The sequence below is a fragment of the Aspergillus nomiae genome (assembly GCF_001204775.2).
Source record: "Aspergillus nomiae NRRL 13137 chromosome Unknown contig00261, whole genome shotgun sequence".
Lineage (NCBI taxonomy): Eukaryota > Fungi > Ascomycota > Eurotiomycetes > Eurotiales > Aspergillaceae > Aspergillus > Aspergillus nomiae.
Genome location: NW_015378316.1, coordinates 32,503 through 44,547, shown reverse-complemented (window position 1 = coordinate 44,547; position 12,045 = coordinate 32,503). Strand labels below are relative to the sequence as shown.

The 12,045-nt window shown below is 49.2% G+C and overlaps 6 protein-coding genes across 6 annotated transcripts; 3 read left to right on the top strand and 3 right to left on the bottom strand.

The window, feature by feature from the left end:
• Window positions 1-284: 284 nt before the first annotated feature.
• Window positions 285-760, top strand: ANOM_007432 (AT hook motif protein; the record flags this gene model as incomplete). Its single annotated transcript, XM_015552688.1, has 3 exons — window positions 285-323; window positions 397-469; window positions 525-760. The coding sequence occupies 3 exons, from the start codon at window positions 285-287 to the stop codon at window positions 758-760; spliced, it is 348 nt and encodes a 115-aa protein (XP_015404468.1).
• A 437-nt stretch (window positions 761-1,197) lies between these two features.
• ANOM_007431 (uncharacterized protein) lies at window positions 1,198-1,976 on the bottom strand (the record flags this gene model as incomplete). Its single annotated transcript, XM_015552687.1, has 4 exons — window positions 1,198-1,261; window positions 1,306-1,753; window positions 1,820-1,886; window positions 1,941-1,976. 4 exons carry the CDS (start codon window positions 1,974-1,976, stop codon window positions 1,198-1,200), a joined length of 615 nt encoding a protein of 204 aa, XP_015404469.1.
• A 907-nt stretch (window positions 1,977-2,883) lies between these two features.
• On the top strand, window positions 2,884-3,696 carry ANOM_007430 (uncharacterized protein; the record flags this gene model as incomplete). Its single annotated transcript, XM_015552686.1, has 1 exon — window positions 2,884-3,696. The coding sequence occupies one exon, from the start codon at window positions 2,884-2,886 to the stop codon at window positions 3,694-3,696; it is 813 nt and encodes a 270-aa protein (XP_015404470.1).
• Window positions 3,697-4,148: 452 nt separating this feature from the next.
• ANOM_007429 (thioesterase family protein) lies at window positions 4,149-5,222 on the bottom strand (the record flags this gene model as incomplete). The annotated part of the gene is made up of 3 exons (XM_015552685.1): window positions 4,149-4,448; window positions 4,513-5,044; window positions 5,104-5,222. The coding sequence occupies 3 exons, from the start codon at window positions 5,220-5,222 to the stop codon at window positions 4,185-4,187; spliced, it is 915 nt and encodes a 304-aa protein (XP_015404472.1). The 3' UTR covers window positions 4,149-4,184.
• Window positions 5,223-6,418: 1,196 nt separating this feature from the next.
• Window positions 6,419-7,735, top strand: ANOM_007428 (uncharacterized protein; the record flags this gene model as incomplete). Its single annotated transcript, XM_015552684.1, has 1 exon — window positions 6,419-7,735. The coding sequence occupies one exon, from the start codon at window positions 6,419-6,421 to the stop codon at window positions 7,733-7,735; it is 1,317 nt and encodes a 438-aa protein (XP_015404471.1).
• Window positions 7,736-8,878: 1,143 nt separating this feature from the next.
• On the bottom strand, window positions 8,879-11,430 carry ANOM_007427 (C2H2 type zinc finger domain protein; the record flags this gene model as incomplete). Its single annotated transcript, XM_015552683.1, has 6 exons — window positions 8,879-10,063; window positions 10,123-10,224; window positions 10,275-10,319; window positions 10,372-10,581; window positions 10,640-11,188; window positions 11,371-11,430. 6 exons carry the CDS (start codon window positions 11,428-11,430, stop codon window positions 8,879-8,881), a joined length of 2,151 nt encoding a protein of 716 aa, XP_015404478.1.
• Window positions 11,431-12,045: the final 615 nt, after the last annotated feature.

The window sequence follows — 12,045 nt, the reverse complement described above, 5'->3', positions numbered from 1 at the left end:
GCGACTGCTTGTTGCAATCCCCCAGGCAACTTGAGTAACAGCAGTACTTCCCTCTGACTGAGTGAATGAACGAGCCCCTTCATTCTCTCCTCACAACCTGTCTCTTGACACTGACCACCTCTTTTTTTCTACAACACCCTCTATTCTACCTCTAGTTCCCTCCTCACCACTGTATCACCTACACCATCCGATTACATCCTCACGTACAAAGCAACAACCAAGCAACGACTTAGACCTACTATCTACTCTGATCAAAGTAGCCTTAGTGCTTACTCCCAATCAAAATGCCCATAAATTGGACTGATCCGCAGGCTGATGCCAAAGTGAGCCCGCCGATTTCCCATCCCTTATCTCCGTAAGAAGCTTTTGAGGAGACTAATCAGACGTTATATACAGCTGCTGGTCGGCATCGTCACTCTCAATAATGCCAAGCTCGATTACAAAGCCTTGGCCGAATTTATGGGTCAAGGTATGTTATACTTCCCCAACCTGTCCAAGAACACAAGAACTAAGCCAAAATGCAGGCTGCACAGCCAGTGCCATTCAGCATAGAGTCCAGCGTATCAAGGACAAAGTCCGTAATGGCTCTCCCGTGGAAGGCACTGCTGCGGGCACATCTCCTGGCTCTGCTCAGCAGGGAGAAGGCAGTGCTTCCGATCTGTCTCCCACGAAGCGCAAGAGAGGAAGACCGGCAAAGCGAGGTGCAACGGGCTCCCCTACCAAGAAGCATAAAGCCGTCGTTGAGAATGACTCTGCTTAGGGCTGTGGATGACTTCCTGACTATCTCATGGATATCTGGGAATGCGGACAGATAGGCTTTTGTATCCTCTGGGAATATGGACGCGACCATTGATCCTGAATGGTTAGCGGATGGGTAGTTTGAACTATGATGGCATCTCTTAGTAGTTTGCTCTGTTGAAATCGAAGGATATTCCAGATTATGTGCCTGCTTGTTCTCATTCTTCTCTCCCCTTTTTTGGTAAGCTACGACTTTTACGGTTTTATGGCTGCATTTTCTACACATTCATGGTGGACATAGAACTAAGCAATGTTTAACATTCCCGTGATAATTGAAGTACTGTAACTGCCAAACCCCGTAAATGATTCAAACCCCGTGCTTGATCCGCAAAACTATCAACCATGAATCTCGGCTACGCATTGAGCACCCGCAAGGATGGAAACAAATCCGTCAAAAGATCAAGCCATCAAGAGATCCTCCTCCACCTTAGCCGATCCTTCAGGGAAATACTCCGAAATCTCACTGTCCACCTCAGACTGGCTATCCTCCTCGCCATAGGTACTAACCATACCAGGAGGAAGAACGCTGGCCCTACGGACACGCTTCGAAGGAGACTCATCATCCAAAAAACATCATTATCATCCACTGGCTCGGCCTTAAGCGGAACATCGACGTGCTCCTGTTTCACGCCAGCAGAAGCAGGCCGGAGCGTCTCTGTTCCCAGAGTCCCTTCCCCTTCCTGCTTAACAAGCACATCCCCATCATCACCAAAAGCGTTATCAGGTGTAGAGACATTCCTACGCTTGCCAGAAGTCGGAGTCTTAGGAACTGCCGTCGCACTCTTGCCTCTCTTACGGGGAGTCGTCGAAGCGCTGCTGGGGTGGGTACCGGCTCCCCTTCCGATACTGAAGTGGCCATCGGTGCCGTTGTTGGCTGCCTTCACCATTTGGCGCATTTTGACCAGACGTTCGGTGATGGCTCGGGGGGTGGGTCGGTTGTTGGAGTCTGTGCCGGCTATTCAAGTTTTGCGCTTTTAGTATACACGTTATCGATGCTGTTGAGGTTTGGGTGAGAACTTACGCCAGGCTTCGGCGACCTTTTTGGTATCGACGGATAGATCATGAGTTTCCAGGATCTTCAGGAGAAGCTGTGATTGTTAAGTCTTTTCTTGGTTTCAAAGCTGTTGGAAGTGTGGTCTTACAAGCTGGTCGTTTTCGGGAGTCCAACGCATGGGCATTTTGATGCCTTAGTAGAGATTGCTTCGAAGTTGGGTATGTGAGCTGAGTTGTGAGGTCGAGAGTAGGGCACAAGTGTGTGCTTGGGTGAGAAGGGCTGGGTACTAGTAGAGGAGTAGGAGAAGGAAATGTGAGAGAGGAGCTGTAAAAGAAGAGTAACAGAAGAGTGCAAGAGGGCAGAGAGAAGCAAGGCCAGGTATAGTGACGAGGCTCAGTGACCTGTGAGTGAATGAGCAACTTGATGAGACGGTTTTCCTGTTTCTGAGTTGAATTGAACCCTGGTCAGTGAAGGACTGCTGACGTATCTGATGATTCGGCCTCCAAGTATCTTCAATGCTTTGACCAATACTGTCACCCCATCCAAATCCACGGCCTAGAGAAGTGACTTGTGGATTCAGCTCGACGTTTCTGAGAAGCCCAAGCGATCCGCTCAGCATTCACTTGCTTGGATATCCCTTTTTTCCTACTCTGGGCCATACCATTGGCTATCTTTGATCAGATACAGCCGTTGCAATTCCTTCACCAACGTCTCCTTTGACAACTCTTTTCCAGAGCTTCGAGAATCTTTTGCAGTACTGCATGCCCTCTATTGGACTAGTCTGTGGAAGCAATAATTCACTATTGGTCCTTGTGATCATTCTGGTTGAAAGGACTCCTAGGAGGCTTCTCTTCATTTCAAGAGCTGTCTCTACAAAATTTAAGTAAGCTGAACATTTCTTCCTCTACTTCAAGTATTCTCGACTAAAGCTTCCGTCTTGCCCACAACAAAGCAAAGTTGATCTTTCATGTGTGAAGAACTGCCTGGACCTTACGCAAATCCAATCTACCTACCTTCATTCTCCTCTGGGGCCAACCTCTAATCTTCATCATCAACACCACCTCCCACATCACTTCAAATATCTCATCAACATGGTGGTGAACTGGAAGAACCATGAGAGCACCGACCGTCTCATTGCATCTATACTTGCAGCCCACCCAGATCTCAAGGTATCCCTCGTCCTCCTCCTAATACGACTCCACTGCACCCCAAGTACTAACTTCCAAAAACAGCTTGACTACCACGCCATGGCACTCGTTTTCGGACAAGGAGCGACATACGACTCGATTGAGGGGCGATTCCGCCGCTATCGCAAGATAGCAGACGAGCTGAGAGACGAAGCCCACAGCCGTGGCATCACCGATATCCCCCGCTATGCAGGGCGCAACCATGCGTCTGGTGGAAGCTCCGCCTCCACCCCTAGAACTCCTCGAGGCCCACGAGGCGGCATCACCAAGAGCACCCCGTCATCCAGCAGGAGCAGGAATTATCGCCACACCCAGACCCCAACCAAGCGGAAGACCAAGCCTGGTAGGTCTGTCATGGATGCTATCTATGTTGACGATGCCGACACAGAGGGAGAGTCGAAGATTAAACCTGAAATTCCTGGTGATCCTTCTGACAGCGGGGACGACGATGTCAAAGTTGTTGACTCTCCTAGCATGAAGGTTAAAAAGGAAATAGTTGAGCACAATATGGCTGGTATCTTTTCTCCCATAATTCCCAAAAAGGAGGAAGAAACTAGTGTCTTTGGGTCCAAAGCTGTGTCGACTCGTGCACGTGGTATTCAGGGTCATGACAATGGAGCCTGTTACCCTGCTGGGATGGATGAGGATCCATCATATATGGTTGATAGTTACTTCGAAGGTGGCAGCATGGACGATATTTACCGCGGAGCAGTTTAGGTTCTCTTCATATATGCTCTGCCATCAGCCCTTGTTGATGGAGGTTATGTGCACCAGTTCCATGAAGTCATGATCTGGATTTCTCTTTACATTCTACATAAAACGTCTGGTGGGATCAATCTGATGTAAGTAAGACATGCGGTTTATACGATTGTCACACTGGCTGACATGTCTCAGACAGGAACTATGAGTAAGAAGAACCAAATTTTCCATTCCAGTCATCGCTATTGGATTCGGTTGAAAGATACACACCAAAAGATATGTAGATAATGCTAATCTCAGGATAAAAATAAAACCGAAATAAATGAGTTTCTGTCCCAAGCGGCTGGTTCTTGACTTACCTTGTCGGTCACTATCTAATTTAACCAATCCACACAGCATTGAATTGGAACTCGACATTCTTTAAACGGTCGGGCAGCCTTCTTGTTTGATTCTTACTGCCACATACTGGAGGAGGGGGTGCTATATACTTTCTAACAAGTACACGTTCATATTTTGGCTCCCTTGGCACGGGCTCGAAGCTCCGAAACATATACTACATGGTTACTCAACGCGAGGATATTACCTTCTTCATCGAGAATCTGGATGTTGACGTCGTACCGGCCATTGGCAACCAAATGCGAGTTTGATCGAATCATGACCCACTGCGTAGATGGATCTGGACGCTTTTTGAATTCCACTGTCATACACAGCGTGGATAACGCATACTTGAAGTAGAACCCTGCTTGGTGCGTTGCAGCAGGTTGCAGGGGCTACCTCAACCGTCAGATACTGCCAGTTATATACGTTCGATATGGAGGGTGCGCGGCCGCTTACCATGTCTGACAACAAAGCCAGATGAAGATGGTCGGAGATATTAGAGCCATCCCGGAATGACACCCATACCTCGCGGTGATGACCCCCAACACGGTGTCCCCAAAGGCCATTGGCTGCTTTCGGTGAAACCCAGTTCAGTTTACTCGTCACTGGAGTTGAATCGACCACGGGATCATCAATCTTGACACACTCGGTATGTCGGTCTGGAAGTGGGACAGCGAAAGCCGGCTTACTGTGTTGCGTAAGGCCTTCCTCTTTCGAGATGTTGGCGCACGTAACAATACCCACGGTAGCAGGAGAACTTGGTTTTCCTGAGGCTGCGGGTCTTGCTACTTCTACCCTTACCACGCACTGCCGGGAAGAGACCCGGAGGTGTTTGCAGGTCACCACCACCTGTCCAGGCGGGACCATGTGCAGAAACTGCACGAAGACATGGATGGGATCGGGGAACCGTTCTTCACCAAATTCAAGGGCGTTCAACTTTTGGGCGGCGGAAAGCATCAATGCATTCAGGTAGCCACCCAGTACAGAGCTGCTCTAGTCAGTCTTGTTACTCGACTGGTTAGCTCGCTACCACGTTGTCGAACATACTGTTGGGTACACCATTCCGGAGAGATATTTGCCACGAATCGGTCTCGTGTACCTTTCTCAAGAGCTATGGATGACACCGCCTGCAACAAGGGGGAGGCGGATATGGGATGAGACGCCATTTCCGATCGGTCAACAGTTCAGACGGGGGGTATTCAGGGAGGGTTCAATTGAATACTGGTGCTATGAAAGTGTCCACGCCTTCGGATCAGGGACAAGCCCGCTGGGATTCTAGCTGCATATGTAGTGTCGCAGTCATTGAACGATGCAGTGACACAGAAAGTTGCCGAGGCGTGGGTTTTCTGTGCTTTTGGCCAAATTGCAGCGATCAGCAGCAACGAATACTACTAAGAAAAATCATTGACCCGTGGACAGTTGGCAACAAATCAGCCTAACTGAGACGAAGCGAGTAGTGTTGTCGACAGCGAGACATCGATCCTCTCGTATCCTAGTTTAGTAGGGTTGATCCTTGATATTGCCGAACGCGGCACGATGAAGAATGTAACCCCTAACCCAGGAGTATATCTCGTCTATTATTATTTTCCGAGTAACCCGAATGGGAGACAATGGGGATGTGCAAAGTACTGGTCAGATGGAAGTAGATATTTTATTGAGCACAGCCGAGGTAGTGTACAATGGTTTCTTCGCCTGCGCAGCCCCTGAACGAATGGAGAATCAATGATGCAACGAGTCGCCCCCCTCATACTTCGGCTTCCTAATCGGGAATGAAAGCGGAGGAGACGCAGAATTCCCATGTATCTTTTCAAATTGGGATCCCTTGACGAGAAGAAGGTTCGTCGAATCATTCGGATTGTGCCCAAGATCAGACGTTGAAGCAGACATGGAACACCCAAAGTACGGTAGTAGTTACCATACCATGTACCGGTAATTAATAATTCTTCCTCCCCCAACCCTGATCGGGTAATATTGGTATGTTACTAATTTCTCGCCCGCGGCGGTGAACAAAAGAACAGGAAACCCGCCGTCCACAGCTTCGGTTGGAAGAAAAGTCATACAACTAATACAACTAATAATAACAACTAATATAACTTATCGGCAGACAGGTTCGATCGGCTCGTTTAGGCAGACTTACATTCCCACTCCGGTCCAAAGATCAGGAGAAAAAATAGGAGGCTGAGGATCCCTCCATACTAATTCGCTGCCCAACGATCACGTGGCGGCACACGGGCGCGGCGCGAACTTTTCGGGGGGGGCGAAAGATTGATTATTTTCTTCTCCGATCCTCCGGCAATGTCTTTCTCTCCGTCCCACGATCTCAAGAGGAGGAGGACCGTGAAGGGTTTTTGCAAAAGAAGTCATGGCCATGGTACAATCCTTAGAAGAGTCGGCTTCGTCAGAATCGCTTTGGAGACACCTGCGTGACCATCATGGAATAAGCAAGACAGATTCACAGCGGCGATTGTTAACAGATCCATCGTTCAACATCCCCGCGAGAATAACCGATCACCCTTCCACCCCAACGGAATCAAAACTCGCTTCCGGTCTACTCTACAACGATGTCGCAGTTGAACACTCCGGCCGGGGGATTCAACTGACGGTTAACGAGCAACAATGCCTGATCAGTTTGTGTAGAAGTATGATGGACCATTACGAACTAGGTCACTACCCCAAAAGTTTCTGGATTCGAATCTCCACGGCACTACAGGAGCAAACTGGCCGCCGATACTCATGGCAGTCATGTCGACGACGCATTATCGGCTATATCACGAAACGCAAGGCATACTGGGCCGCTTACAAATACAATCAGATCCCGGAGTGTGACATACACAGCGACGTCGCAGAGGACATTGATTCCTGGATGGGCTCATGTGATAAAAAGCTGGGACGGCCTGTGCGCCATGAAGTCGCCCTGAAAGCGGCCGAGAAACCCGAAGAAGCCCCGCCACTTCGGGTATCAGTTCAACAACTGATAAAGTACACTCGGGTTTCAAATTGGGTGGAAAGTCTTCCGCCACCCGCAGAGATGGACCCTTTACCAACGAAATTCGGCATTCCTTCATTGAGCTGGTGCCCTCCCTTCTCCAGTCACCAGTCATTGTCTCATTCCCAATCTCCGAGCCAGTCACCGGTGCTCAACGAGATCTCTATGTACCGTCAGCGGGCGGGCGCTCCTCGTGGTATCCATCTCGCACCGTCGAACACTCCCTCCTACAGAGGGCAACCTACAGAGCAACAAGAGAGACCGAAACTCCCTCCATTAACCAATAGCGCGGTTCAAACTCAGGCTTCTCCAGGTGCTGTCCCTGAGACATCTCACAATACTCAGACTAGCAACAAACGACCTCGTGATGACGATGACGACGGTGATGCAGCCCGTGATCATCCCGCTCGCCGTCTACGCCAAGACGAGCCCAGCCATCCATCGGGCACCGTAACTCTAAATCAGGAATCCGCAGTGAACGACATAAAAGCCGTAGACAGCTCCGTCGAGAACACTTTTGGCAAACTCTGGGAGCGAGTTGCACCACTTTTCAAGGATCCCGTTTTGGCCCAGGGTCCCGCGGCGATGAAATCCGAGTCCATCATGCGCGATCTATTCAGCGAAATTGGAACGGCTCTAACCAAAGCATTTACGAGAATGAGAGAAGACAATGACGAACCTCAGAAGATGTGAAACGCATAATTTTTTTTTACCTTTTTTATCTTTTGCTAAGGCGCACCCAGCGGTATAGTTCTCGTCTCTGTTTATCCTTACGACACCGCCCTTCTCTTAAATTCCCTTCTTATCTTTCTCGTTATATTCATTTAGTTTGGGCGGCATTGCATGCATTGATATACCTCGATTTTTTGTTCCGCCTTTCCTCGCTATCTCATCATCCCTACCCTTGGTAGCGTTGTCATTGCGCATCAGATTGCATTAGACTGCCCGAGATACCCCCTTGCATATAAATTGGCACACTTGGCATCGCATATTCTGTCTTCCGTTTTCCTGTTACAAAATTGTGAATCACTCTGCACAAAGCAAACTTGGCTATGCATTTTCATCCAGCAAATAGAGAGTCCTATTATTCAATGTTGATACTAGACAAAAAAATACTCTACATATCAAACAACCGATCACAAACCACAAATAATGCGTCTATCTCGACCCAATAACCCCCATACCGCTCATCCACGATGCATAAGCATATACCCAACTGCATATCCCTTGCGTGGAAACGTCATCCACCCAACTTGCCCTAATCGTTTAAGCATTCGGGCCAACGTCACATTACCATGCAAATGCTCCCCCCTTGCGTAGTTCATCAGACTACCCAAATTCGACAGCCACGCTTTCGGTTGCATCAAGACTAAGCGCCATGTTTGATGAACAGACTGGCTAGGATAGGGCACTGTGACCATATTACCGATATCTTTAGTCTCATTGAAGGATCAATAGGGTGTCAAATTTTGAGTTAGTAATACTAGAGATATGAAAAGGGCGAGAAGGCAAACTAGTTAGTTTTTACTGATCATTTTCAAGCCCCATGATATGGAATGGTGTTTTTCGTGTGATTCCGATCACTCAGAGCTCAAAACTGCAAATGAAACCATACCCTCGGTGAGGTAGGGAGAAAAAAATTCAATAATTGAGCCTTCTCATAGTAGCAGTACATATATTTGTCCACAGAGAGTCTATTCTATATGCAAACCTCAAGAACGTTTATATGCCTATATTTCCTTAAATCAAAATTCATGCCATGCAACCGCCTGTAGAATGCCACCAACGCCGGACTATAATGGACTTAAGATTAGATGATACAGGGGACCTGAGTGTCTAATGACACAGGGTGATCCACTGGTTTACGATCTCTTCCATATCGTGAGCAATGCCCCACTGAGATATGAGACAGCGGAACAGCTTCTGCATCGAATTCATCTCATAGAGCAGGTTCCTCGCGGCTCCTAGCCCAGGTGGCGAATCCGTATGGCCTTCTTCAACAAACCTTCTTGTTTCGGATCCAGTAGATGCCCGACTACCATCACATCCTAAGTTCAAATCGGTGTGTGAAAGGAGTGCGTCCTGCCAAGCAATGGTCCGTGGGAGGTGGATTGTTGCGACTCCAGCGAGCGAGAACACGACATAGATTGTCACTGCGGCAAAGAGGGAGCTTGGCATATGGATTACATGAGCTCGTCCTCGTGGAAGTTGTTCGATGATATCCTGAATCGCAATAGCATGCAGTAAAGCACGACGTGCATCAGGTGTGTAGACCCACTTCGTCATATCGAACCCGGGCTTAACCGTTCGGGAGCCTCCGGACACATGTTGCGTAATGTCGTAGCAGGAGCAGACATGCCTACAAAGAACGGTCGAGTTAATCATAGTGTCGAGGCATATAGTATGCCAACGGAGAAGAACTTCGAGCCGTTCTTCGGCGGAAAGGTGAATGCTCATAGAGACGGTCTCGTGCACTTGAGCCAGAGCTCTTCTCAGATCCGAACGCCCTGGGACACCCACAGCGACAAGGTCACTTTCGTCCGAGTCTGATACCAGGGACTGTAGGCCTTCAAGGATGACCCGAAGGGAGAAGGCAGAAAGCTGATAATCCAGAGGCCGAAAGCTACTAACCGGAGGGAAAAGAGAGCGGAAGACCAGCCGAAAGGATGGCTGATCGGGTCTTTGTGAGCGCATAAGTGCCAGCCATTCGTCCACGTTGCTGGCATCAAATGCAGCTTCACTGCTAGGAAGAACAAGGGGATTAGCCACATGGCGGGTCGATGTACCGTCGCCAGACATCTGGGCAACGAGGCCATCAAGAACATGATACGCAAGCAGTGCACGCTGTTGAATCTCTCGTGCCGCCCATGTTCGCCATTGACACTCTTTCTCCTCCATTGTTGCACTGGGGAACGGCAAGCTCTCCACGGAATAAGGCTCGCTATCTAACATGCCGCAATGCCGGGCCCAGAAGAATCCGAGTGGGCGGAAGACTTGACTCGTGGTGCGAATGAGTCTATTCTGTAGTAGTAAAGGTTAGTTCAAGTATAAAAGCCAAGCCAGTCCTGGTGACAGCAAACCTTGGATAATGCACCGTATATCTGACCTAGAAGGGCAGTGATAAGAAGCTGGACGCCTTTACATGCATCATATGGGCCGCGATGTGTAATTAACGATTGCCACTACGTAGGCGTAAGTATGGCCAAAATTGCTAAAGAAGAACGAGACCTACCGAGGTAGCAACGGCAGTATGTGCCAGCCGCCATAACGCTTCCCCCTACAATATCGTTAACAACCTTGTGACTCCTTCTACGTCCGAATCAGCTTACTTTCGCGACTGAATCTTTGGGACCCAAATACAGGGATCCCAAGGCCATGGCATTTAGAAGAAGTGGATGAGTGCATTCCCGAAAAACGAACGTAGCCCGATGCAAGATGGGGAATGTTGGAATGAACCGCACAAAGAACATGTGCAGGCATTCATCCAGGAACACAGATGTGATTGACGTTGCCTTGATCGCCGCTGTCACACTGGAGGACTGGCGGTGGCACAGTTAGCATTTCTTCGGAGGCATAGCATCTCTCGAAAGATCTTACAGAGCTTGCCACCATTTCTGTGACATCTCGTACAGCCTGGTGACTACCACCCGAAGGGATCGTGCCAATTGACGAGCTACGATCGTCGAATGAATTTGGGGACCCAAAGCTCATTGAGTTCACATCTTGAACTACGGGTGGGAAGGGTAGTGCTCCCAGAGGCATCTGCCATTGATCTGTTGTGTCTGATGACATGATACTTTGGAACAGACTCTCCGAATCGGGCCATATCAGCGTAAAATCAAGATCGGAGGCAGCATGTTGCAAGCCAGGGTTTTGCTCCGGTTGTGAAGCATCCCATGTCTGACTTGGTACAGGCACTGATATTGCAGTGTCTACGGGGGCTCTCGTGGTATCCCATGGCGGGAGAGCCTCGAGAGAAGCTGGTTGGGGAATCTCGTGTACATGCTGCCCTTGAGGAAGCTTAGAATTGGCTGCAGCACGAGCGTGCAATTTCTCATGGCGCGCAAGGGCGTCTTGGCGGGCGAAAGGTCGACGACATTCTTTGCAGACGAATGGCTTGGCTCCGGTGTCTTCGGTATTGATACCCTGGTCAGCTTTCCCAGTCGTATAGCCTTAGGGGTTATGGCAGATGGCGATCGGAAATCCCGACCAAGTAGCACGGCACAAATCACGGCATAGATGGCTATATCTTACGGCAACGTTCATGTCTCTAAGTGCCGACATTAGCGAAGTCTCCACCGAAAGGGAATGAGATACGGATCAGATACCCTTAGATGCTCAGCCTTCGAGAAGGCCTTCTGGCAGACTCGACACACCAATGCTTTCATGGTCAATATTGTAGTGCTTTGGAGGGTCAATAGAAGCAACCGCCGCAGGTTAGCTCGAATGAATCAGTACCATTACGATCACCCTCAGAGTTTATGCATTAGGGTAGCGAGTTCGGGAACTGGACTTGTCATTAACAAGTGGGCCGTGGGGAGTATGTAAAGGAGGAACGAATTGTGGGGCAGTGGCAATGCGACGGTCGGCTTGGCACGTGAGCATAGCATGCTTGATCCGGCTTAGTCGTTGACAACCATTCCAGGGCTGGGGTCAAATTGGCCAATCTCCAGGCTCCCATTGCATGGCCAACGCCTCCACTCCAAAATACTTATCCATCTCCGAGTGTCCCGTGGCCCGTACGGCATACACAGTAACCGTAAACGAGCCGGAGAGTTTGGATTTGTATGGAACTGCGTATCCCCTGGAGTTTCGGGATCTTTACTCGGCTATCTCATTCACGCCCCCCGGTGAGCTGCGAATTTGGCTCATCCAATGGACTAACGCACGACTAATCGACCATGACAAAATAGACTGACCATTGTCGCCCCTATAACTCGATAGTATTATGAAAACATACTCCGCATATTCTCCACATGGATGGATTGGTCAATCTCTGGCCT